Source organism: Pseudoliparis swirei, chromosome 13 (assembly GCF_029220125.1).
Source record: "Pseudoliparis swirei isolate HS2019 ecotype Mariana Trench chromosome 13, NWPU_hadal_v1, whole genome shotgun sequence".
Classification (NCBI taxonomy): Eukaryota; Metazoa; Chordata; class Actinopteri; order Perciformes; family Liparidae; genus Pseudoliparis; species Pseudoliparis swirei.
The window spans coordinates 2,665,600-2,690,562 of NC_079400.1; the positions used below are offsets into that span (position 1 = coordinate 2,665,600).

The following is a 24,963-nucleotide window of genomic DNA, read 5'->3' on the forward strand; positions in this document are numbered from 1 at the left end:
TTCACAGTTTGAGATTTTAATCAGAGAACAGTGTTCCGCGTCGAGTTCCCTGAATGGGAAAGCTGCCAGAGCCAGTTATGCTACCTTCATGTGCTCCTCCTAAACTCAGACATCTGAGCTCTTATTCATTTGTGTGGTGGTGGCATTGACAGACAGTGTTTGTAAATGTGGCAACCCATCCTTCAAGAACTACGCGTGTTGACCTAGTGGTGAACGAGGCCACATTGCCCAATGTTTCCCCAAAAAGCAAAGATGAGCAGAGATGGCCCAACATATAAATGCAGGTTTCTTTATTGCAAACTTGTACATGTTCCACCATATAACAGTAGATAAAGTGGTTAAAACCAGTGATGAAAGGTAAGTTATTACTTAATCTAAAAATACTCGTATCTGACAGGAAAGTCTGTGACCGAAAATGTCCGACTGCTGTGAAGGCAGCGTTTTGCATTGTGTGTGCGCGCGCGCGTGTACAGGCAGTTACAACAAGAATACTTCTCGGTTTTTGCTAAAGAAACACTCCGTTCATCACAAGTCCGCCTCGCGGTGAACGAGCTGCTGGTTCGCGATGTTCAGGCCGGAGAACGAGGCGAGGAGGAGGCGACGACGCGCCGCGAGCTGCCCGGAAAACAAGCCGTTGTTGCAGAAGTAAAAAATCCCGGAACTTGAAACGGTCGGAAACGAGCTAAAGCTAAGCTATCTTGTTGCTGTCAAACCACAAGCCGAGCTCTTGAAAAGTACCCGGATCCTCGGCTCGAGCTACTTTCGGATTTGAACCAGCGACCGTCGTTCAGTCGCTTCGAGAGACTTCTTTTTCGGGGGGGACCGAAACTCTGCGTCGAAGTTTCCGTCTCTTTTAAAACTACTTGTGGATCCGGAAGATGGCTTCGAGAGGAGGCTTCACCCCGATGAATACGAGCCCCATGCACGCCGCGGGGGAGATGAGGATGCCAGGTCTGCCCCAGCCCCCGGCGGGATACCCCCGGAGCATGAGCAGCGCGCCCCCGTACCTCGAGGTGGGTTTTCTCTGTCTGCTCCATAAATAGGTAAACGTGGTGATGTGCTCAGTGTCAGGAGGCGGGAATGCAATCTGCTGAATTAACTTCGCGTCTTCAAGTTTGTGCTGTACATTTTGATGAAGATATAAAAGAAAATATCGAGTTTGAAACACAGTCACGTGACATACCAAAGTAAAAGCTCATTATTATTATTTTTAAATATCACGGTGTGGACGCTACTTCCGCATTTGAAGATAGTCTGCGCTTCTTTACTGCCGCCCTGCATTAATGCAACATTTGTTTTCACATTGTGTTGATAGTGATCGTTAATATTGTAGTTTTTTAAAGTACGTTTTCTTTTTAAGGACGTTTTATTTATAATTAGTAACACAAATCAATGTGGTGTGCACATGTGAAAGAGATAATCACGTGGCTGCCCTCAGCCTCCTGTCAGTTAGCTTAAAAACAAAAGTAAGTTCATCATCACTTCCATCTGTCCGAGCTAAAGCTGCATTATATTATCCCGGTGTTGCAACCATCTGCAGCTTCATGCGGTTCAGTTGTCTCATGTTTGTTAGATAGAGACATTTGGGTTCAGATATTTATTTTTTTGTTATTGGAGTGACCAAACAAAGTCAGCAGCACTGTTGAGACAGAACACACATTGTTGATAATTCCATTTAATATGGTTTATCAGCATTTTACTGAATTATGGAACAAGATAAAGGTTAAAAAATCAATATATTACATGCATACCCCAGACAATATTACAGAAAAACATATTATACATGCATACCACAATAAAACATCACAATATACAAAACGTGTTCATGTTTTAATTGCCATTTTCTACATTATTGAACACTGTACATGTATACACACATTCCTTTTCACAATAAACCAGTTCTGCAGAAATACAAAGTAATTCAAGCATGCACATAGAAGCTTATGTTGATAACCATACTTTTTTTTAAAAGGGAGAGTAATTAAATATCTGTAGGAAAAAAAAAAAATGTAAAAATGATTTTGAATGTGAATTCAGCTTCATCTCTTTTTCTCTTTAGCGCTCAGGGATGCCATCCAGCCGATCGGGGGGCCCCATGGGGTCAATGGGGGGTCAGCTGCCTGGTCCTTCTTATGGTGGTGGGAACATGCCCATGCGGCAAGACATGGGACCTCCAAGCATGGACGCCTCGAGGAAACGGTTCCTTAATCTGCATCAACAGCAGCAGCAGCAGCAAGAGCCACTGGGAGGCCTGAGACGAGGGTAAACTGTGAAGAAGAGCCAGTGTTTTCATGAGAGAAGGAAATAAATAAAGTGAAGCTTGATTGATCAAAACAGCCTGGGGCCAAATCAGGGAATGTGCTTAAAAAACAACTTATTTATTAAGAGTGTTCCCGATTAATCGATTGATTCAACTTTTTTTTTTAGAAAAGATAACAGGGAATAAACAACAATTAAGTGCATTCTTGTAATACACTAGAAATACAACAAACTCTTTACTGCACATTATATTTCCTGCAACGTGTTCTCCTCTTTTCAAAATTTACAAACCCTCATTTTTGGACTTGGGCTGACTAAAACAAAACTACTGGTGCACAGTAACTCTATACAATGCAAAGAGTTTCATTTCTTTATAGTGTTGTTTTTTAGCATTTCATGACAAGATACCAGAAAAGTGTTCGTGAGGATTATGATTTTAAGAAGAGGGCCGTCTCATGATGAAGATGAACACGGGGGGGCTTTTCCTCCTCATTCCCAACACTGGTTTATAGCAAACCTTTTGGTAATGTTTTCCTCAGGACAACAACTCCACCAGTACGGTTCTTTTCCTGAAACGATTCTGAAGAAACAACCTCCAGACGGGAAATGTTATGCAAATTATCGTTCATGCAAAAACTAAAATCATTGAATTGTAAATATATATTTTCATACATAACACCGTAGAAGCCACTGAGTCATACAGGTTCAGTGGCTAATTTTGCCTGATATGGCTCATTAGCAATATAACAACACCCTATTCATTCCGGATGGTTCTTTTCTCTGTGCGTTGTGCTTGTGAAGTCACTGCTGCTTAAAACCACGGCTCAGATCTCACACACACGAGGATAGGAGCAGATGCCTTTTGTCTTTAAACTGCTCAGTGATATCACGCTAATTCATGTGAGGCCACATTTACAATTCATCCACAATGAACCTCTTGTCTTTAAAACTTTATTTCGGAACAAAAATCATCGGCATCGACGGAGCGGTGTGCCGCAGGGCCAGAAGAAGCAATCTAAATCCTTAACAATGAGTTTGGGAATTAAATTAAGTCCGAATGAGTTGGAACTGTGTTGTTAAATTAAAGAAACAAAACGGCCTTTATGAAGTCAATAACGACGATGACGATGGTCCAGAGCCTACGGTGATCGTTCGGGCGAAGTTAATGAAGAGGTCGCATTGGCCAATGTTTTGTTATTGCACTATAAAGCCTTAAAACAATATTAATAATCGAATAAGTCAATGAGGTCTGTCTGTTAATCTTGTATGTGTCATTCCATTGTTTATTGGTGAAGGAAGATCATTCTTTTCTAAAGGCAAATCCTTGTTTGACTGAAGTTATTGGATCTTTTATATTTTAGAGAAAAGCTTCTAGTTCACATATTTTTAGTCAAATGTACATATATTGCTTTGGAAATCATCTGGTTTGTTTTCTTTCTATGGGATGTAGAGCAAAAAGACGCAAGATGGCTGACAAGGTTCTCCCACAGAGGGTAAGAAAGTGTTTACCCCTTCATACGTGAGACGGATTCAGCTTGTTCACAGTTGGCTGCATCCCCTTCATATTCATGCGTTGCCGTTGGCTCTTTAGATCCGAGACCTGGTCCCAGAGTCCCAGGCCTACATGGATCTCTTGGCATTTGAGAGGAAACTGGATCAGACCATCGCCCGAAAGCGTATGGAGATTCAAGAAGCCATCAAGAAGCCGATCATGGTACCTCTTCACGAGCACCGTCAGATTTTCCATTTCCGAAAAGGGTCATTTGAACTTTCATGCTTCTAACTTTAAACTGTCCTGATTCACCAATTAAGGACTGCCATGTTCTGTTGAAGATCCGTCTCCACCATTTACCGAAAACAACTCCAAATGTATCTTATTCTGACTTGTCACGGTTCATTTTTGTTGAACTGGAGTGCCTGATGTATGTGCTTGTTCATCCCTACGACACAGCAAAAACGAAAGCTCCGGATCTACATTTCTAACACGTACACCCCCGGCAAACCCGAGGGCGAGGAGGCAGAGAAAGTGTCCTCCTGGGAACTGAGAGTGGAGGGAAAACTTCTGGAGGAAGTACGTGAACGACTTCCTTCATTTGGATCGCCTTGCTCCGCTTCTCCGTTGTCCCAGCGTGGTTCCACTCCAAAGAATTTTAATCTGTGTTATTTAGTTTCTCTGAAAACTTGAGCCGTTCCGTTCTTGTTGGCCTGTGTCCCTGGCTCAGGCCACGCAACCAGATGTGTGTTTACAGCCCTCCCCACTCCACTTCTCTCACACACACACACACACACACACACAAGCTCATGTTCTCTTTTGAAACGAGGAATTGAAACCACCGGCCGTCGCATACCATGAGCTGACAAGCCTCCCCTCCCTCCATCAATTCCAGCCCAACTCATTGTGTCATCTGTGGCCACATGAGGGAGGGTTCTCTTTTCAGTTAATTTTTCTCCTCTGGCTCATTTGGTTGAGGCATGCGTAGGAGTTTTGCATGGAGTAACAGAAAAAGAAAAGGGAAATGAGGGATGGAGTCAAAGGGGTCATGTTGTGCAAACAGACTTCAGCAGGACTTTTGAGAGAGACACACACACACACACACACAACAGCTTTTTCTAGTTGACTACAGCTTTACTCTTTTTCACTTTTTTGTTCATAGCCCGGCAAACAGAAGAGGAAATTCTCATCTTTCTTCAAAAGCCTGGTGATTGAGCTTGATAAGGAGCTCTATGGACCCGACAACCACTTAGTCGAGGTATGACATCATTTTGAAGGCTAGTGATGCATCTCTCTCAGAATATTTTAGGCACTAATAGAAAAAAAGGGGGGGAGTTCGGCTGGAATCGTTACAACTTTTGGAGTCAATCCTTTCTTTTATTAAGAGCTCTTGAATCTTGAAGATGTCCCACGATGTTTTTGAAATCCATAAATCCATTATCTAAATCAGTGTAATGGTAACTACGGTCTTTCACATTTATATGTCAAAAACCAGCATTATAGAAAGCGGTTTGAGTCCCACTTTCTGTATTCATTTCCGTGAGATATCGTTTTACATCTCACTGGACCTAATGATTTAAATGTAATCTTGTGACTTTATCTTTCAGTGGCACAGAATGCCCACTACTCAGGAGACGGATGGTTTCCAAGTCAAAAGGCCCGGCGACCTGAATGTTAAATGCACCCTCCTGCTCATGCTCGACCACCAGGTGCGTTACCTTCTCTCTGATAGTCGTACGCTTCGATTGGGATGACTGGTGTCCAGTTTTGTTTTTTAACTACGACTTTATTTGCTCTAATGCTCTTTTCTCAGCCCCCTCAGTACAAACTGGACCCGCGGTTGGCTCGTCTGCTGGGTGTGCACACACAGACGCGAGCCAGCATCATGCAAGCCCTGTGGCTGTACATCAAGAACAACAAGCTGCAGGATTGTCATGAGAAGGAGTTCATCAACTGCAACCGCTATTTCAGACAGGTAATGGAACGGGTTCAACCACTTAGGCATTTTCCACTGTTGCTTTGACATTTGAAAATGTTTTAAAACTCATCTATTAATGGATATTATCAAATGTGCAGAGCCTCATAAATGTTGAGTTTTTTTTTTTCCTTCAGTCATAATTCATACACCTAATAATTTATACCATCCGTAGGATTTCTACCATTAAAAAAAAATATATATATATACACTACCGTTCAAAAGTTTGGGGTCACTTAGAAATGTCTTTATTTTTCAAAGAAAAGCACTGTTTTTTCAATAAAGGTAACATTAATCAAAAATACACGCTCTACATTGTTAATGTGGTAAATGACTATTCTAGGTGGAAACGTCTGGTTTCTAATGAAATATCTCCATCGGTGTATAGAGGCCCATTTCCATCAACTATCACTCCAGTGTTCTAATGGTACATTGTGTTTGCTAATCGCCTTAGAAGACTAATGTCTGATTAGAAAACCCTTGTGCAATTATGTTAGCACAGCTGAAAACAGTTATGCTGGTGATATAAGCTATACAACTGGCCTTCCTTTGAGCTTGAAGTTTGAAGAACAAAATTAATACTTCAAATATTAATCATTATTTCTAACCTTGTCAATGTCTTGACTATATTTTCTATTCAATTTTCAATTCATTTGATAAATAAAAGTGAGTTTTCATGGAAGACACGAAATTGTCTGGATGACCCCAAACTTTTGAACGGTAGTGTATATATATATATATATATATATAAAAATGCCCCTAATACATGTTGCGTTACGTGACTGTATAGGACTTCAAATGTGCAGCGTATATTATGTTTTGATGCTTGTGGAGAGACGAAATAAAAACAAAACTTTACCTTCATCATGTCAAAATTGCTCTGTTTTTTTAACCACCTGTTCAGATCTTTGGCTGTCCTCGCATGAGGTTCTCTGAGATTCCCATGAAGCTGGCCAGCCTTCTGCAGCACCCTGACCCCATCATTATCAATCACATGATTAGGTAGGGGAATGCTGATCGTTATCCCTTGTTCTGTGTTTGAGCGTGTGGACTGTGTTGACGTGCCCGTTTTGTCCAGATCTCTTTTATTATCTTGATGATTTTTACATGTTTTTGCTTATAAGCTTTGATTTTCAAACATAATGCATTTATATGAACAGTTTGTTCATAATTTGCACACTCGATAGCGATTACTGCTCTGCTCTTAAAAGTTTGCCTCAACAGCATTCTTGACTTGATTTAGTTTTTCTGCTGTCTGAGTAGTGTGGACCCCACAGATCAGAAGAAGACGGCGTGCTATGACATCGATGTGGAGGTGGACGATCCGCTGAAGGGCCAAATGAACAGTTTCCTGTCCTCTACAACCAACCAACAGGAAATTGCTTCCCTGGAGATTAAGGTACGGCCTGCCAGTCGATCACTACACATTAGAGAAAAGGGAAATCACGTGTTCACATTTAGTTTATCCTGAAATTAAAATAATTACCGCACTGGTTTTTTTGACTGCAGATTCACGAGACCATTGAGTACATCAACCAGCTGAAGATCGAGAGAGACTTTATGCTGAGCTTCAGCAATAAACCTCAGGACTTCATCCAGGACTGGCTCAAGTCTCAGTGCAGAGATCTGAAGGTGAACAATTGCTCCGAGCATGAATGTACCGATAAATCCTATAATCCCCTTCAACTATGATGCTACTGTGCTGAAAACAAACTGAATAATTAAAACATTAGAACAAAGGTCAAATGGAAGCAAAAACAACAGTATTTTTGCTGCATTGTTTGCTCTAATTAAATGGAGACTTCAGTGCCTGCCAAAGTAACTTGATAATTTACATTATTTTGGCATTTGGGAATGAAATTGTTCTGTGTTGATTGTGCGTTCAAAGAAAACATTTTTTTTTCCGTCAGTTGATGACGGATGTCACAGGAAACCCAGAGGAGGAGAGGAGAACCGAGTTCTACCAGGCTCCCTGGGTACCAGAGGCAGTGGGCAGATATGTTTACTCCAGAGTAAGGAATTACACAGCATTCTGCACTTCTTAATGATGGACATGTTTTGATAGTTTTTTATACTGTAATGTGTAGATTGTTATTAGCTTTGATATGCACCAACGCTATCACTTTTGCTTTTCAGTTGCAGCAGAGAAGACAAGAGTTGGAGCAGGTTTTGGGTATCCGACTCACCTAATGACATCTTCCACCGGCAGCTTAAGTTGATCAATCAATCGTCAATGTCTACTCGATCTAAATTGGAATTTGCCGGGAAAGAAATAAGCTAATATTGCAGCCTAAATGTTCTCGCACCCATCCTCACTGCATGGTATGATAAACCAGCATTTAGGGGAGATACATAAAAGATAATAGTTCTAAAATCAACAAAATATATGGGACCAAAGTGATTTTAAAAATGTCCCTAATAATATGTCTGCATTGCCTTGTCTATCACTTTTAGCCTGTTCAAAGAATCTTTGCCTTGTTATGCAATATGTTTAGATTATGGTACAATTGTCTTAAACGTTTGTGAGCGTCGGTGCTGTGTAGGTGCCATTTTGAAAAGGGTGTCTGTTTACCTTCACATTTAAAAGCCATACTTTTGTTAAAGGAGAAACTGTAAACTTATCTGTGGTGAAAACATTGGACAACAGGAAAATATATATGTTCTTTCTTTATTTTTACTCTGTAGAATATATGCATTATATTCTTTAGAAAAACAAACGAGTTCTTAAAATTTCTTATGACTAATAGGAATTTATAATAAGCTTTTTATGCAAACAATCATTTGAGGTGCTGTTTTTGTTTTATAATGGTGGATATATCATTTCAAATGAGACATGTCTTTACTGTGTAAGAAAGCTCGATTGAGCTCTTTATTTGAGTGCTCTGTTGATCTTATTCGATGTTTACATGCTGTTTTTTATTTTTTATTGGGGTTGGTAGGGTTATTGTTATAATATAAGGAATATGAACTGTGGCGGGGTGTTCAGATTAAATAATGTATCCTGGAAGATTAATGCTTCCCAAGAAGTTTCACTGATATTAACAAAATAGGAATGCAGTTGTATTGTGTCAACTAAACAATGGACCACATTGTTATGAACAGTTTATAGTTTCATGGGGGGATTTTTCCACAAAATGCTTTTGTGTTATGGTTTTGTATGAGGGTTTTCTAAATGTCTTTAAACATTCCATGGTAAAAGCGGTATCACGGTGCCGGAATTAGTTTTGTGAAGAAGGCGCTTCGAATTTCAAAACATTGTCTTCGGATATTTTTTGTACCGCCTCTGTAAAATGTTTGCATGTTGTGTATCAATCAAATACTTTTTACATTTTGAGTATTTTTTTACAATAAATATGATTGCAAATGTTTGTTACTTCTTGATGTAGAACATATTACAAGGAACAAACGAATGGGGTCGGCTTTTATGTTCATATCCTTTACTGTGAGAGCTTAGCTGTGGGTGTGCATGTTAGGGCGGGTCGAACAGCTCATGTTCCTCTGAGAGCAGCGGTTTCATGTGGTCTTTATGTGTTCAGGTCGCCTTACCTGTCTTTAACTGCACAGACAGGTATAATGCTTCTCAAATAACGGCCAACCAAAATACATCCAACCCCCTTCACAGATGTGTTTCAGCTTGCAAGCAAGATGTGACCAAAGGTTTACACTGAATTTAATCTGTTGTTACATGCTACATAGATAGAGAGCTAATTATTAATCCAGCAAGGTGATATTTCTTAGCTCCAGTAGCATGTATACATACAGGTAAAGCAATATTTAATAGAAGTGCACAATTTATATAATCAGAAACCGTTTATTGCCAGGAATGTTTCACAAACGAGGATTTTTTTTGGCGGAAGGTGCTACATTAGACATGACAAACAACAATCAACGCGACCGCGACAGTGCAGTGTGTGTATTAACTTAAGTATAAGATAAAATATAGATAAGATATATATATAAATACAATACCTTTAAGTGAAATAACAAACAATTAGTGCAAAGATGTTACCAAACAAACGACAGTGTGATTGAGAGAGAGACAACGCGGATTTATTATAATGTCACATTATAGTGGACAGGAATGTTTAACTATCTGTTCTTGGGAGCAGGATGAGTTTGTTGGAAAAAGTGATGCCCTCTCCCTGCAGCATTATCCAAGTATTCAGTGCTTCTCCTTCACTTACATGCGTTTTTAAAAGTAAATTCAGATTTAAAACTATTATATAAAGTTAAATTTGTTTAAAAGTTGTATAAGGTCATGAAAACGGGACATTAGAAGCGAAAGCTAAAGCGGATTGGGCCTGTAGGTGGCGATATTCGCAAAGGAAAACAAAGACAGCGAAGAAGAAGTCTTCCGGAAGTAGGCCTCTCCTCATGCGGATGCAGTAAAATCCAAGATGGAGGTGGACGGTACTGATCATGTAGGTGTATTGTTTTCGGTCGTTTTGTTGGTTTTATTGTTAATATAGAATCAAAGAGACGTCGCTATTATTGTTTTAAGTCGACTAGTTATCTTAAAGTGGCTGTGAGGAAGAATGGCTGCGAGTCTGCTGTGAATAGTGAAATATGACTTAATGCCAAACTGTATATGTGTACATAATGTTTCTGCCGGTTTGCTGTCTCATTGTAGCTAACCTGGCTAACACGGACAGGCTAGGCTAGCTCTCTGTCAACGCACAGATAGCTTGAGCGAGCTCCATAAACCACTGTCCGCATCGGTGTTCTCACTAAGCGGCTTAAGTTAAGAGTACGAAGACTATTAAATACATTAAACATACAAGTTTATCATCACCGAGCGTTATAGCGCCCTCGTTTGACGCCTTCTTGGTCAGATAACACTAGGTTCTTATGTCATTGGTGTGGACAATACAACGTTAGTTTGGTATTCTTTTATTTATTTTATACGACTTTTGTTCAATTTGTAATGTATCTATCAAAAACTGTTTTCAGCTTCTTGCTGTTTTCCTAATATTAATTGGATGTCTTTAGGTTTTATATTGTTGGACAATACTGGGACTATTGTGATGAACATTTTCACTTCTTCTTTTCAAAATGTTAATAATCAGGGTTCGTACGGTCATGGAAAACCTGGAAAAGTCATGGAATTTTAAAATGGTTATTTCCAGGCCTGGAAAATTCATGGAAAAAACTTAAATCATAAAAGTTTTGGAAAAGTCATGGAAATTTGTTATAATCACATCATTTACGCCGAGTTTTAAATAATTAATGTATTTTTTTAAAGAAAGACGCTCAAAATATAAGCCGGCGATAGCTCTCAATACGCAACATTTTCTAAATTGTTCATGTTTATAATGAGATTTCAGTTTGGTCATGGAAATTTGGTTTAAAGTCATGGAAAAGTCATGGAAATCCATTGGTCAAAATGTGTAAGAACCCTGAATAATGTTTCTAAATAAAGATGATTTTCATTGACAGATGGAGATGGGGGAGAGTAAAGGTGGTTCTGGTCTCCGACAGTACTACTTATCTAAGATAGAAGAGTTACAAGTAAGAAAACATCATATCTGCATTTTTTTCAGCCGTTAATTTGACAATATTTCCCACTTTCTGCTTGCCTGTCGATCCTGAACCAATGTTTTTTTCAACAGTTGACAGTTAATGACAAGAGCCAGAATCTCAGACGTCTGCAGGCGCAGAGAAATGAGCTCAATGCCAAAGGTTTGTTTGTCGCCACTCTAACATCACATATTTAGTAATATTTCATTCCATCGCATAGACGTAATATTTCCCCACAGGTGAAAAATAAGAAAGTTGTACTTCTTGTCTCTCAGTGCGTCTCCTTCGTGAGGAGCTGCAATTACTACAAGAGCAGGGGTCGTATGTCGGGGAAGTGGTGAGGGTCATGGACAAAAAGAAAGTGCTGGTCAAGGTATGCTGTGTCCTTGTACTTTGTGCCACACTAGATCGTGAGCACGAACTGACAGTTTAAATTTACATGTCTCTTTGTCCTTTTTTTAGGTTCACCCAGAAGGAAAATTTGTCGTGGATGTGGACAAGAACATTGACATCAATGATGTTAGTATTATAGTTGTTAAGCTAATAATGATTATTCAAGCAGAATAGTTTTCCCAGTTTTTTTAACAATAACAAATAATACATATGTATTTTGTTTGTAACCACCGTAGCGCAAGACTGAATAGAATATCAAGCAAGCCATATTTGCCACCCTGTGATATGCAGTCATTTATGATAAAAGAGGATTTCACCGTAGACTAGAAGTATCCTTTCCTATTATCTCATCCCTTTTGTAATTTTCTGCATCAGGTGACTCCCAATTGCCGTGTGGCTCTGCGTAACGACAGCTACACGCTGCACAAGATCTTGCCCAACAAGGTGGACCCTCTGGTATCCCTTATGATGGTGGAGAAGGTGCCGGACTCTACCTATGAAATGATTGGCGGCCTGGATAAGCAGATCAAGGAGATCAAAGAAGTGATTGAGCTGCCTGTCAAGCACCCCGAGCTGTTTGAGGCTTTAGGCATTGCCCAGCCCAAGGTGAGTGAGGGAGGAGAGCTAGAGAGATGGTGCACATTTTATTTTATTGCACTGCTCCTTTCATTTCTGTTGTAAGAACATCAGAGGATAGGCACAGTTCCAAATACGTGTGAATCGCATAGGAAAACATTTCCGAAAGGCCAATATGGTGGCGCCACTCGAACACAACCCAAGGCCTTTTACAGGGAGGGTTCGTACGGTCATGGAAAACCTGGAAAAGTCATGGAAAAAACTTGAATCATAAAAGTTTGGGAAACGTCATGGAAATTGTTATAAACACATGTTCATTTACGCCGAATTTGAAATAATTAATACGTTTTTTTAAAGAAAGACGCTCAAAATATAAGCCGGCGTACGCTCTCAATACGCAAAATTTTCAAAAATGTTCATGTTTATACTGAGATATCAGTTTGGTCATGGAAATTTGGTTTAAAGTCCTGGAAAAGTCCTGGAAATCCACTGGTCAAAATGTGTAAGAACCCTTCTTTTAGATAAGTGTATTGTTGCTTTGAATTACACTTTTTAAAATATGGTTTTGTTCTTTCACAGTTGGAAAAGTATTTTGTTTACTTGGCGATACAAAAATCTTACACGATAACGATGACATGTAGGCCTACAAAACATTCTAAATTTCTCTATCTTGTAAATTAGTTGTGTGTAATATATTATCAAATAGTTGCAGACCAATTTTCTGACATTCAAGTTCTTGATTCAACTGATCATTCCATCTTTCCGCGTGCAGTTGGTTCTGATTTCCGTTCTGCCTTGAATGTGTGCAGGGCGTGCTGCTGTACGGCCCCCCGGGAACAGGGAAGACGCTGCTGGCGAGAGCCGTGGCCCACCACACCGACTGCACCTTCATCAGGGTGTCTGGCTCGGAGCTGGTCCAGAAGTTTATTGGAGAGGGTGAGCCTCTTAATGCCTTCATCAAATAATTCTCCATTCTTGGTTTATTTTTCAAAACTATCTGAATTTCTAACCGTTGTTCCTCCCCGTCTCGCGGCAGGCGCCCGTATGGTGCGCGAGCTGTTCGTCATGGCCAGAGAACACTCTCCTTCCATCATCTTCATGGATGAGATCGACTCCATCGGCTCAACTCGCCTGGAGGGCGGCTCCGGCGGTGACAGTGAGGTGCAGAGGACGATGTTGGAGCTGCTCAATCAACTGGACGGTTTCGAGGCCACCAAGAACATCAAGGTAGCACACACAAAACATTAAATAATTAGCTTTGTTCATGTCAACTTTTGAGGCATTTTCTGACTAAATGTAAGATGTTATGCATTTTCATTTAATAGTTAGTAGTGTCAATGTTATGCATTTCATCTACACTATAAAAGCATGAGCTGTATTTATAGAAAACTATCCAATTGCACGTATATCTATATATCCAAGTTCCACAAAGCCGAGGGGGGAAAAAAATGTATTTACCGAGATAATTGGTAAATAGTTTTTTATGGGAACCGCTCATTTGGTATACCGATATTTTTTTCACCAGCAAGACCGGAAGATGTAAAAGTATTGTGTCATCCCATGATGGATGGGCTAAGTGTTTGTGTTGACAGAAATAAAATAAATGAATATGCATCAATTTGAACTTAATTTGATTTCAAATCACTTTCTCTCAGGTCATTATGGCCACCAACCGTATTGACATCTTGGACTCGGCTCTGCTGAGGCCAGGCAGGATCGACAGGAAGATCGAGTTCCCGCCTCCAAATGAAGAGGTAGTCACTTTGCACAGTGTATACACACACACACACTCAAACGCTGTGGGTGGTTTTTATTTTGAGCTTTTCTCAATTCTGAACAATTAGGCCCGTCTGGACATCTTGAAGATCCATTCCAGGAAGATGAACCTGACACGCGGCATCAATCTGAAGAAGATTGCAGAGCTGATGCCGGGAGCGTCTGGTGCTGAAGTTAAGGTGAGACTTGGCCCACTGAATGGTGGCGTTTGGGTGTTTCAAGAAGGCCTGTTATCTAATGTTCACGTATTTTTATTTCTTAGGGTGTTTGCACAGAGGCAGGGATGTACGCTCTGAGAGAAAGGAGAGTGCATGTCAACCAGGAGGACTTTGAGATGGCTGTTGCAAAGGTTTGTCTAACCGTCTCTCGTACCTTAGCTCAGAAATCTACTCTCCAAGACTCACTTTCACACCCTGGCCTGTGTCCTGATTTACTCGTCTCAAAATGTAAACATGGACTCCCTGTCAAGTAGAATTCAGCTAACCCCGTACTACTTTTTTCAATGTCAATTTCAATGTGCATGTATGAAGTTTCTATTAACTGTTCTATGTTCTCCTCACCAGGTGATGCAGAAAGACAGCGAGAAGAACATGTCGATCAAGAAGCTGTGGAAGTAGAAGGCCTTGTGCACAATGCGAACACATGTATATTTTCTTTCTTTTCTTTTTATGGTTTGGTTTATAATTGTCATTCTAGAGTAAATGGTTACCCCAAATACTGGATGGTGCATGAGTTTTATTTATCAGTAAATCCATACTTTCAAATAGTTCCAACAGAGATTCAACACATTGTCTTTAATACACTTCGGTAACAAAGTCTGAGAAGATGGTTTGTAGATTTACTTTCAAACTTCAAATTTACTAACATCTTTACCCTTTTTGACCACAGCAATTAAAACCTCCAGAAAATGATACGGATTAATATTCTTTCCGAAGTTTAAGTGTCAGGTACTTTGTTGACTACCTAAATAGCTCTTTAAATTTTTTGATATTTCTTATGTTTTACACAGTGAAAATCAGGCTGGGGTGTTACATATTTGAAAGCCCACACTGGCAATCAAACAATTTTAATGTACTAAATTTAAATCGTAAATACTTAAAATACAAAACCAATTTTAAGAATAATTCATTGCATAAATAATGCTACACAATAAATAGAATGCTTCAATCGACACGGTGATCGGTATTATCGGATCCGCAGATACTGATTTCAGTGATCCGCACCAAAAAACCTGATCGGAGCATCTAATATTTTTTATTAATTTTTGTATTTTATTTAAACTTTTTATTCCAGAATCATGAGTCCATAAATCAACAAATACAATATATACAATTCAATACGCGGACACAGGTACAATCACTGCAGTTAAAAAGTCAGAACATACAAACACTGTCCAAAGGAAGTAATAAAAACCATTAAAAGTAAGTCATATGTACAATTAAAGGAAGTAATAAAAACCATTAAAAATAAGTCATACATATTAAAACGAGAATAAATTAGCTGTGCAGCTTAAAGTAATACGAAGGTGAGAAATAATCGACCCCCTCGTCACCTTTCACCCCTCATGAGTTTGCAGGTATGCAAATGGCACTTCACACTTTAGCTGCTTTTACAGTAGCGTCGTGTTTTACAGCCGTTAGTGATAAATCGAACCGTGCTGATTTTCAGATCGATGGAATTCTCCGCCGTCACAAACGTGTTTGTGTGAGTGACGGGTAACACGAGACGACTCCCACTCGGTTCTGTTCTCCACACGCCATGACGGGGTCCACAGATACAACTTGAACCGGTCGAGTTCAGGTCGAGCTCCTCGCCCAGGACGCAGGCACCCACTGACACTCCGTCTGCACCCTCGCCAGTACCGCCTGGAGCTCAGCCAAGGCGCCGACCGGATCCTCCTTGACCAAGACGTAGTCCACCCACGAGCTGGAACACTCGTCCATCCTCTCAGCCGACTGTTTCATCTCATGCAGCTCGTCCTCCTAGTCATAAGGAAGGCGCACTTATTTTTGATTTGCAGTCATTAATAGTCCATACAATTACAGTAACTTGTGAAAAAGCTGCATTTTAACTTCAATGATGAAGTATTACGTTTTAAAGCCGTTTTGATGTAACTCACCGTGACAACTGAGCTGAGTGAGGAAGAGGAGCCGAGTGGTTTGCGTTGACCTTCACAGATGTGAGGCCGTACAAAGACGACGTACGGTTTGAACTCAGTGCCTGAATGTAGGGGGGATCAAAAAACAAAAAGTCCACGGTTACTGCAGTATGTGTTTGTACAACATCTAAAAAGATTAGATTTTAAATGTGGTCTTTGTATAGCTATTAAATTACACTATCAAACAGAAGTGAGGGGGGAAAAAAATCAGTGGACATCGTTTCTTGTTAAGTGTGGTACTTTAGTCAGTTCACACTGAACTCAATGTTCTGATTCCAGACCCGGTCATTCTTCAAATCGAAACTTCTAAAATTATCGATGCTGAAACTTGGACTATACGTTCTGTTTTTTTATGAACACAAGGATTTTTTTTTAGGCATAAGCAGATAAAGTAATGTAGGCGACACTAGACCGATGAGAACTACTCTGTTTGTGTCACTGGTTTTAAATTCTTGCTCTGACCGTCTTCACAGGTCCTTTGATACTTATTGTAGATAATTACATTATTTGAGGTCAGCTTCGATACGAACCTCTGGTTGCACATCCACAAGACAGACCTTGTTCTGATCCGGAATCCAAACGGGTGCCGTACAGATTATCTTTATATTCACCATACTCGATAAATCTGGAAAAAAACAAACAAGACAATCTGTAATTATCATATGAAACATGCCGTGTACAAGATGAAGTATCCGATACTCACTTCCCACTCTGCATGTCGGCATCAAAAGCTGCTTTGGTGATGAAGTGGTACTCCACTCCTTCTCTCTCGTAGCCCCTCCTGGCCCGAGTCGTGTCTTCAGGTCACGAGTTTAAAACACGGCCAACAGGAAGACGGGGTGTAAATTAAAGATAAGAACTGGACATTTTAACTCTCCGGTTACCTTCAAATGTACTAACATCTTTTACCCTTTTTGACCACAGCAATTAAAACCTCCAGAAAATGATTAGAATTAATATTGTTTCCCAAGTTTAAGTGTCACTTTATGTTTGTTTGTTGACGACCTAAACAGCCCTTTAAATAAATAAAAAAGTTGATATTTCTTATATGTTTTACACAGTGAAAAACAGCCTGGGGTCAAATTGTACAGGACAGTGAAAACATATCATGTGAATTTTATGTTTTCCCAGTTGTCCCCAATAAATTAGGATAAGTCATGAAATATGAAGCAAAAATAAATAATGTCAATAATTTTTTTAGAGACGTCAAACATTGAATGGGGTCAAATTGACCCCAAAGGTCATAGGAGGGTTACATGTTTTGGGGTTGAACACTTCTAACGAGGGTTCACAACACACACTAAAGTAAGGCGTTAGCCAGGATTATGTCTCACCAGTTTCATTGCATAATGGTAATGCTGTCCAGTACAGAACATTTATTAAGTGTTTAATTTTTCGTGTTAAAATTGCAAAACGATTTACGAGGCACAGCCAAAGCATAACATCGAGGGTTTTCAGCGATCGCCTTCTGTTTGAGCTCAGTGACCCGAGCTCCCAGAGAACCTGAGAGCCATAAGAACAGAATCGACAGCTGAAGATATAATCACGGGCTGAGGAACATCCCTCTGGAACCATCGGATTCTACTCTCCAGTGGCAGAACTTACCGATCAGCACGACGAGACGAGGCCTTTCACCCAGGCGGGGCCGATATCGAGTCACTTCTTCATAGATCAGGAAGTCGGTGTGATTGGCCTCTGTGGTTTGAGGCTCTCCTGGTGAATTGTGGCGATCTTTCCTGAGTCGGAAACCTCTGCGCAGGCTGGCTATGGTCAAAGACACGAAAAGACAAATGTAGAATGCACGGCCATATTCTGAAACCCTAAAAGTATATTTACAGCCACACTTTGACATTAAATAACCAGTTTAATAAACGGCAAACGGAAAATACCACCGATTTAAATTCAGTATTTCTCACTGATTAAAATCCTAATCCTCCGCCACACATCACAACACAGACACCGTGAGAAATCCAGAAGAGTACCTGAGTACAAACCCCATGAGAGGGCATGGCCGCAGAAGGCAGGGGTCAGCCACTCTGTCATGCTATACTTTGTATGATGTTTTTTGACATACTGTACTATAATTAAATTATATACTGTATATGAATAAATGTTTTCAACATGTACGATTGGGACTTTTTTCCACATACCATCCAATTTTTCATTTACACTACACACACTTTGCATTTTGCACACTGTCTATATTTAATATTTAATTTAATTTGTCATTAGTAGTGTATTGTGTATGCATATATGTTGTATAGATACATATATATTTTATTTTATATTTTACTTTGTATACTTCTTGTATACATCTTTATCTTTCATCCCTGTTTTTTAAATTTTATTTTTTATTCTTGTGTGTTTAGTTTATTGGTGCTGCTACTGTTACGACAAATTTCCCCTCGGGGATTAATAAAGTACATATCTATTACATTATTATTTTCTTTGTCATACTAAATAAAACTAATTTCTCTTAGTTAACAGAAGAGGTCGTCGAGCTAAACCATAATATACCGTATCGTACGTCGTAAAACATAAGATAAGAACGTCAGTGTAGGATGTCAGATACATGTGATAAAAAATATATATATATATAATCGTTCACTATGTGAAAAAGAATGAATAAAAAAAGACTGGCGTGGATCATGCCATAACAATGTGATCGAGTCATAATCTAATGTCAAAATTTGTTCTTTTTAAGTCATAGAAATGAAAAAAAGTATGTCAGAAAAAGTATATTTGTATATCAGAAAAATTCAGAATATATAATGCCAACGTCAAAATATCAGCCTAGCCTACAGTCCAGAAAGAACAGCCAATGGCAGCCCTCAGAAAAATGTAGCGCACAACCTGAACGATGACATGCATGCATCATCTTTGAACCATCGTTGGCCAATTTCAATACTTTCACATGAATACACGACTCCTTCACAACTCCAGTGAAACACTTCCTGTGCAGCTCTGGGTCAGATGCCGGCTCCCTGAATCCTCCGCACTGAGCTAAAGAGAGCGCTGGCTTTGTACCCAGACTGAGACACGTGATGCTGCGGTGATTCATATGAAGTCATTCCATCGGGGCTCCTCACCTGTGTCCTTTCCGTTCAGAACACCTTCGCAGTCTTCTGCAGGAAGAGAAGACCGGGTGAGAGGGAGGAGCGGTCGATGCTGACGGGACCAACGTCAGAACACAGCCGGGTGAAGTGAGCGCCGGCACGAGTGAAGGAAATGTAAAGGGGTGAATTATGGAGGGGAAAGTGCAGCATCATCTGTGTGTGTGTGTGTGTGTGTGAGACATCTTTAACCCTTTTTGACCCCAGCAATTAAAACCTCCAGAAAATGATTAGAATTAAAATTGTTTCCCAAGTTTAAGTGTGAGGTACTTTATGTGTGTTTGTTGACTTCCTAAATAGCCCTTTAAATAAATAAAAAAGTTGATATTTCTTATATGTTTTACACAGTGAAAAACAGCCTGGGGTCAAATTGTACAGGACATCGAAAACATATCATGTGAATTTTATGTTTTCCCAGTTGTCCCCAATAAATTAGGAAAAGCCATGAAATATGAAGCAAAAAAAATGTCAATCATTTTTTTAGAGACGTCAAACATTGAATGGGTTCAAATTGACCCCAAAGGTAACAGGAGGGTTAAAGTGGGATTCTGGCAGAATTTCACCTACAAGTCGGGACCGTAATAACACGTGGTGAAGGTTGGGTTGGACATTGTTTTCCACCGTGAAGGTTTGTCCACTTACCTCTCTCGGCTCGCTCATCTGAGGTTAGCGATGTGAGGAATAAGATCGAGCGTCACTATTCAGACACAGATCCTCATACCTGCGAGGCTGTGGTATTACCGCCTCGCGCTGATCCTCGTGTTCACTGTCATTTTAAAGTCGCCAATGTCATATCTAAGCAGCATCTACGCAAAGTAATCCTTCACACACGCTTATTTACTTTTCTTTATGTACTTCTCCTGTCATTCAGTTTAAAAAGAGCAGAACCGTGACACTATTTTACTTAAACATTGTTTTTTTAAGCCCAGTGAGAGGTTGGGAGTTGAGCTTCTATGCAGAAACATGCTGTACATATAAAATAAGGGAATTAACCTGTCGTTGCTTTTCACACAACAGTTTCATTTTACTTTTAAATTGGATTAGGACATTTTTGGGATTAACCTCAGACCCGACTGTTCTGTTCAGGATCTCTTCAACTAGATTAGACCTGCAATACAAGCCGTGTCTGAAGATCTGAGCTTCTTGTACATTTATATTGACACTGAAGTGATCTGGGCTTACATGTGTGAGCTTTAGAGGACATGGGGGCAGGGAAGGAACCCATTTTCATCCTGTATCGGAGACGCCTGGGACGAACAAACGCAAAAGAAAGAGGGAAAGATTTACTTTTGATCTGAAAAAGGTGACTTTTCTAAATCAACCCCCATCGGCTCTCAGCGGTATTCATCTGGCAGCAGAGTTGACGCTCGCTACCTCTCCTGGAACTGCGTGGAGGGGATGAGCGCAGCGCGCAGGTTACAGTCCCCGATCCTCTTGGCCTGCCACCAGGTGGCGTCCTCCTGGCTCACCACCTGAAGAATGTCCCCCCTCTGGAAGGGAAGTCCCGCCTCTTGGCACGGCGTGGCCTTGTCCTCATAGGGCGTGTAGTCGAACAAAGCCCGAAGGTAGACCTTTCAGGAGCGGGAATGGACGGCAACGCCAACTTCAAAAGGTTGTTGATTTATTTAGAAGGAACGTTGCAGACAAAAGAGTCCACACCCGGCTTTCCTTCAGCTCGTCTTCTTCCTCCACAGCCGGAATGAGTTTCAGCGTGATGGAGCCCTGGGACTGATCACACAGAGCAGCAGCATTAAGTATCTTCACTGATCATCAGGGAGAACCAAACCGGCTCTGGACGAGTGCGATGACAAGATGTGCGTTCTCCTCCCTTTACCAGAATCTGGCTAATTTCATCTGGCCTCTTGTGGGTTATCAGGTGTCCATTGACCTCTCGAAGCTCACACTCACACTCACACTCACACACACACACACACACACACACGCACATGCACACGCACACACGCACACACACACGCACACACACGCCATGGTAACAGCCCGTTTTTAATCTCAAAATATGCAATCTTTGGCGGGTGTTTATATGGATGGATTTGGATGTGTGCTGATTTTATTTTGTTGTAGATATATATATATTTTTCTCGATGTCAAGGAATAATATGTTTGTGGAAATTGCAAAAAATAAAAAGTTATAAATAAAAATTCAAAAATATGCAATCTTGTGGTACTAATCTCAAGGATTTGATCTCTGTGGACAGTTCATGCGGTCACACAACATAATCTCACGTCTCTGTCAGCATTTCAGCCGAGATAAGGAAGTCTCGTTGGAGAGGAACTTTAGTTTTTCCAGAGTAAATAAATAAATCCGAGCAGCTTTTGCATCGCGTTGATTGTTTCTCGCGCGGCGGTCGCCTCACCGCTGCGGTCGGCGGCCCCTCCCCTCATGATCCGGGCCACGATCACAGCTCCCGTCGCCTCGTCTCTACAGATGGTCGCTCCCTGGGTGAAAAGACACAATGAGTCTGATTTCCAGCAAATGTTTCTGATCTTCAGGTCACAGAAAGCTGATTGCACCCCTCTGTTGGACAGGGGAGAGATACTCATGGGCAGGTTGGAGGCTCGGCTGGAAAGATCAATGACCTGTGAGAGAGAACAGGAGATCCTGATATCAGAGAGAACCTCCCTGCGTTGTCCTTTAGCTCGCTGCTCTGAGGAAAGATGTCGGATCTTACTGCTGTGCTGCCGTCATTGGATTGGATTCAATCTATTGTCATGGCACAGAGTCCAGGTACACAGAGGACAGGTACACAGAGGACAGGTACACAGAGGACAGGTACACAGGCAAGGAGATGTATCCTCTGCCTTTAACCCCTCCTTAGTCATGAAGGAGCAGTGGGCTGCAGTGAAGCGCCCGGGGAGCAACTGGGGGTTCAGTGCCTTGCTCATGGACACTTCCACTTGCAACTAACGGGGAGAGCGGGGATCGAACCGACGACCTTGGGGTTGCAGGACGACCCCCTGACCCCACCGAGCTACAGCCGCCCACGCAATACATCATACGGTACAATCCACTTTCTTCAGGTTCAGCTCAGTGTACTTCAAGTAATTCATTTAAAGTTAAATGTTTTTTGCCACCCTGGGCTCTCTAAAGAGCTTCAAAGCTGCTCCATTAAAATAAATTACGTTTTAAAGCCCAACTTTAGGGCACGATACTAATAGCTGTTGAGAGAAGGAAGAGCTCTTATCACATCCTCCGGCGGGAGGCGGCTCTCACCAGCGGCTCTTTGTTCTTCACCAGGCGGACGATCTTGACCGACTCTTCCTCCAGGTCGTCGTCCACATCCTCCGGCAGTGGCGGCAGCACCGGGTCGAAGTTCTTTTGGGCCACCGTGTCGTGGGCCGACAGCACCGCCTGCACGACACAATACACGACCGCACACGGATGGATCGAAGGGCCTGAATAACGATGTAAAGTAAGCGAGAAAGTCAGGCGGGGCGCAAACTAAGAATAAGGATGATGATGATGACTTTTGCAGATGTGCGTTCTTCTTCCACATTCATTTCTTCCCGCTCTCCAGAAAGCCAATGAATTGAAGAAGAGGAGCGATGAGGCTTTCTTTTCTGTGTCTGGGGTGAAAACAGCTCTGACGCTGGTGTGATGTAAGAGATGATTAACTGGAGGGAAATCAGAGCAGCGTAAGGAGAAAGCCCAGACAGATCAGAGAAACACTGGTGAGCATGTATGACTGAGTGTGTGTGTGTGTGTGTGTACCTTGAGGTGTGGAGTGCTCAGCAGGAGGAGCAGTTCCCTCTCGTCGTCCTGCAGCGGCCCGTTCTGAAGCTCTTCTGCCAGCTGACGGTTTGAATCAGAAAATCACTGCTCCAAATCATAACATCTCCTCGTGAATTATATTTACTTCAGAAAATTACAATACATATTTACTGATGCTATTTCATAACGATATGCCGCTGCCGTTTGGCTTAGAAACATTGAGGGAAGATTGCACCTACATCCTCTGCCAGACAGGTGGCGCTGTGTAGAACTGGAGCCGGCCGGTGTTTCTCGTATTGCTTCAGTTTGTCGTGAATCTGGACGTGACACATACAGACATACGGACACGCACAAAGAGTGACCTTTCCACATCGCACTTCAAGGGCAGAATCCAAGAATATAGAAGCAACTGCCGGTCTTCTTCAAAATGGTTTTTAATGTCCCTCCAACAAGGTTTGAAGACCGCCGTCTGGCCACGAATCAAATATGTAGAAGTCTCTCCTCCTGAGACGTGTCTGCTGTACCTTCATGAGGTAACTGAGGCTTTTCTCACTCCAGGCCTCTGAGCGAGGCCAGGTCCTCTTTGTGGAGCTGAGAGGTGAGCAGGGCCAGCGTCTCATGCAGCCCTATAAGCACAGAAAGCAGGAGCCATGTTTGAATCGGGTATGCGACAGTACCGGGCCGAGACTGAGCCCGATACCAGGATTGGGCATCAGGGAGTTCAATACGTGTGTTACGGCCTCTCGGTTGTCTAGGGACGCACAGGCCGCAACATACAAATAATAAGGGATACAGGGAAGGGGGGAACAAAGGAGGCGAACAATAAGGTGAAATGTGTAAACGAATAAGGAATATTTATTAGCACAGTTAAGGCTAGACTAAAACAGAAGAGACTGAAACAGAAGCAAAAAGGCATCAGGGTCTCCAAGGCCAACACAACAAAAGGTCACGCTGAACTGCCGTGGTGAAAGGAAAAACAATCCTGAGCTCCATGTCTACCAACTCTTCATCCACTCTGTCATCTTCATTGTGTTGTTGCTGTGTTTTAATTTGTGTGTAATGATTCCTTCTGGTCACATGACATCTATGACACCTGTCCATCCTGGAGAGGGATCCTCCTCTGTTCTCTCCTCAAGGGTTCTGACCTTTTACCCTGAAGGGTTGTTTGGGAGTTGTTCCTGATCCCATGTGAGGTCAAAGGTCAGGGATGTCTATGTGTACAGATTGTAAAGCACTCTGAGGGGAATTTCTAATTTGTGAAAATGGGCTCTACAAATAAACTGAATTGAATTGAATTAAATATTGACATAAAAAAAAAATACGTAGCGAGGGTGTTCTCGATCGTCGATCTCCAGATCTTGTTTGATTTTGTTGCCTTCGAGTAAATTTCCCCCAGATTTTTATGAAAAATGCCATTTGAGTGTCAAAATATTGAGAAGTCACTTGGCGTGGACGGTGGTGAAACCCACGTGACACAGATACAAGAAACGGACTCTCAGTCGGGCGTCTCCGGCCCGCCACCCCGACCCCACACACACATCGACACACACACGACGTCAGACAGAAGGAACACGCTGGAGCCGACGTCCGGCCGTACCTGCTGTCGACGCGGTGGGCGTGGCTTCAATCATTCGGAGAGGCGGCCGGGGGAAGAGAAGGGGAACGGGGAGGGAGAGGAAACCTAGATGGCGGCGCTCTCCACCGGATCCTTCTGCTCCTCGTGTCAGACCAACGGTGGAGAATCACAGACGGCTAGGAACGGGAAAAACAAAACACAATGTGATTCTTATATCTGCATTTAAAAAACACACACGACGTAATCCTTAAAAAAAAGGATCCTCAAAGAGAAAAAGGCTCGAATGTGTTCTTATTCAATTTCAATTAGTTTATGTATTCAATAGATTTCCATTTTTCACTTGATATTTTAGCTTCTATATTTCTAGTATATCTGTTTTTTTTGTTTTTTGTATTGTT

General features: G+C 41.4%; 2 protein-coding genes and 1 pseudogene across 2 annotated transcripts; 2 read left to right on the forward strand and 1 right to left on the reverse strand.

Annotated features, from left to right (window-relative positions):
* The first annotated feature begins 118 nt into the window (after positions 1–118).
* smarcd2 (SWI/SNF related, matrix associated, actin dependent regulator of chromatin, subfamily d, member 2) lies at positions 119–9,094 on the forward strand. Its single transcript, XM_056429382.1, has 13 exons — positions 119–1,013; positions 2,060–2,262; positions 3,710–3,752; positions 3,851–3,973; positions 4,211–4,330; positions 4,914–5,009; positions 5,359–5,460; positions 5,565–5,726; positions 6,631–6,728; positions 6,990–7,125; positions 7,236–7,358; positions 7,637–7,738; positions 7,863–9,094. Exons 1-13 carry the CDS (start codon positions 879–881, stop codon positions 7,914–7,916), a joined length of 1,497 nt encoding a protein of 498 aa, XP_056285357.1. The 5' UTR covers positions 119–878; the 3' UTR covers positions 7,917–9,094.
* Positions 9,095–10,095: 1,001 nt separating this feature from the next.
* Positions 10,096–14,708, forward strand: psmc5 (proteasome 26S subunit, ATPase 5). The gene is made up of 12 exons (XM_056429383.1): positions 10,096–10,147; positions 11,163–11,234; positions 11,336–11,405; positions 11,519–11,616; positions 11,706–11,762; positions 12,012–12,242; positions 13,022–13,148; positions 13,249–13,439; positions 13,868–13,966; positions 14,057–14,167; positions 14,251–14,337; positions 14,552–14,708. The coding sequence occupies exons 1-12, from the start codon at positions 10,124–10,126 to the stop codon at positions 14,603–14,605; spliced, it is 1,221 nt and encodes a 406-aa protein (XP_056285358.1). The 5' UTR covers positions 10,096–10,123; the 3' UTR covers positions 14,606–14,708.
* LOC130203924 (MAGUK p55 subfamily member 3-like) lies at positions 14,709–24,620 on the reverse strand (annotated as a pseudogene).
* Positions 24,621–24,963: the final 343 nt, after the last annotated feature.